The sequence below is a fragment of the Bison bison genome, unplaced genomic scaffold, assembly GCF_000754665.1.
Source record: "Bison bison bison isolate TAMUID 2011002044 unplaced genomic scaffold, Bison_UMD1.0 scf7180017864203, whole genome shotgun sequence".
NCBI classification, from domain to species: Eukaryota; Metazoa; Chordata; class Mammalia; order Artiodactyla; family Bovidae; genus Bison; species Bison bison.
The window spans coordinates 7,153,424-7,155,053 of record NW_011494775.1 but is presented as its reverse complement, the minus strand read 5'-3'; the positions used below and the strand labels follow the sequence as shown (position 1 = coordinate 7,155,053).

At 62.1% G+C, this 1,630-nt stretch overlaps 2 protein-coding genes across 2 annotated transcripts in view; both read left to right on the top strand.

Moving 5' to 3' along the window:
- Positions 1–1,630, top strand: part of MISP (mitotic spindle positioning) — a 30,509-nt gene that overhangs the window by 5,942 nt on the left and 22,937 nt on the right. The window lies entirely within an intron of this gene.
- Positions 1–1,630, top strand: part of PALM (paralemmin) — a 17,447-nt gene that overhangs the window by 3,998 nt on the left and 11,819 nt on the right. The window contains exons 3-4 of the mRNA XM_010844650.1: positions 6–64; positions 273–403. Of these exons, the coding sequence (XP_010842952.1) occupies positions 6–64; positions 273–403 (190 nt within the window). The remainder of the gene's footprint in view (positions 1–5; positions 65–272; positions 404–1,630) is intronic.

Genomic DNA, 1,630 nt, shown 5'->3' with positions numbered 1-1,630 from the left:
GGCAGAGATTGAGAACAGGCGCCGGCAGCTGGAGGACGACCGGAGACAGCTGCAGCACCTGAAGGTCCGGGCGGAGCCTCGGCTGGGGGTGGGCAGGCTGGGGTGGGGGGGCGGAAGGGGGGGCAGCATCCAGGGACCCCTGCCTCAGCCGGATCCAGGACTTAGGGGCTGGGAGCAGGAGGGTTGAGATGACCCCCATCCTGATTCCAGTCCCAACTCAGACCCTCACCTGACCCTGACCCTGACTTTGACCTTGGTGCCCACTGCCCCAGTCCAAGGCGCTGCGGGAACGCTGGCTGCTGGAGGGGACGCCTTCTTCAGCCTCGGAGGGGGATGAGGACATGAGGAGACAGATGCAGGAGGACGAGCAGAAGGCGCGGCACCTGGAGGAGTCCATCTCCAGGTGGGGAGCCGCGAGCCTCAGGGCTGGGGAGTGACTGGGGGTGGGTGCTGCCTGCCTGACCCCTCCTCACCCCAACCCCGCAGCCACACAGGGGTGAGGGGTGAGTGGTCTGGGCCATGGAGGTCTCTGAAGACAGGTCTCTGAGGATGGAGATGCAGTCTCCCCCGAGGCTTCCTGGCGCCAGCCCAGCTGGTCTTCCCAGCGCTCCTGCAGCCATGGAGGCAGGAGGCACCACAGCTGGCCTGCAGGAAGCTGGGGGAGGGGGCAGGCCGGGGAAAGTGACCATCCCCCTGGCCTGGGACAAAAGCACCGAGGAGTTTCCGAGCAGGCGGGCAGCCGGGCGGGAGGCCCGGGCTCAGTTCCCGGGGCAGCGGGGTCAGGCAGAGGGAAGTGACAGCCAAAATTCCAATGTCCACTGGCCAGGGGAGGCCTGAAAGGCATGTGCTGGCTGTGGCACCCTGGCCTGCTGGCCCGTGGGGACCTCAGGATCCTGTCTGGGTGCATTTAGTTTGGAAGAAAGTGGGGGCAGCTTGGCTGGGGTCCCCTCCCCAGGCCTCAGTTCCCCAACCTGGGAGCATGTGCCCAGAGGAGGCTGGGCTGAGACGTGGCCTGGAGGGCCACTCAGGACTGAGCGGGCTGAGGGGCACTTGCAGGTGGGAAGGATGGTCAGTGGGAATTACCAGTCCCTGGGGGTTGGATGAGGTGGGCTTCTGCTCAATCCATCCTGCTGGGTGCAACCCTGGGTAGGGGGTGGTGAGGAGGGCATCTCTTGAGCCCAACTGTGTGGCTGGCTTTCGGGGGGCCTTGGCTTTCTTCCCCTCAGGGCTGCACGTTCCTTGGGTGGTTCCATCACCTGCATTTTCCCTGATCAGTGTCTTCATCTGGATACCTCCTCCGGGAAGCCCTCCAGGCTGACCCCAGCTGTGTCCAGTCTGCTGAGCTGGGCTCAGTTTATTAGGGGGCTGCAGACTACCCACCTCCCCAGTCTGTACTGAGTCTTCAAGGAAAACATCTCCTATCTCCCGGGTCCTGAGTGCCTGCACCCCAAAGGCGTAGGCAGGTGATGCCTGGGGCAGGATTGAATATGCCAGCTTTGTTTTTACTGCATTTATGAGCACCATTATCTCCTAAAACCTGGAAAGTGACATGGTTTTTCCAGTTTCCCTGGAGAGATAAAGCTTCCTGTAAACATAAATGTATTTGAGTGGAAAAAGAAGAGTGTGTTGG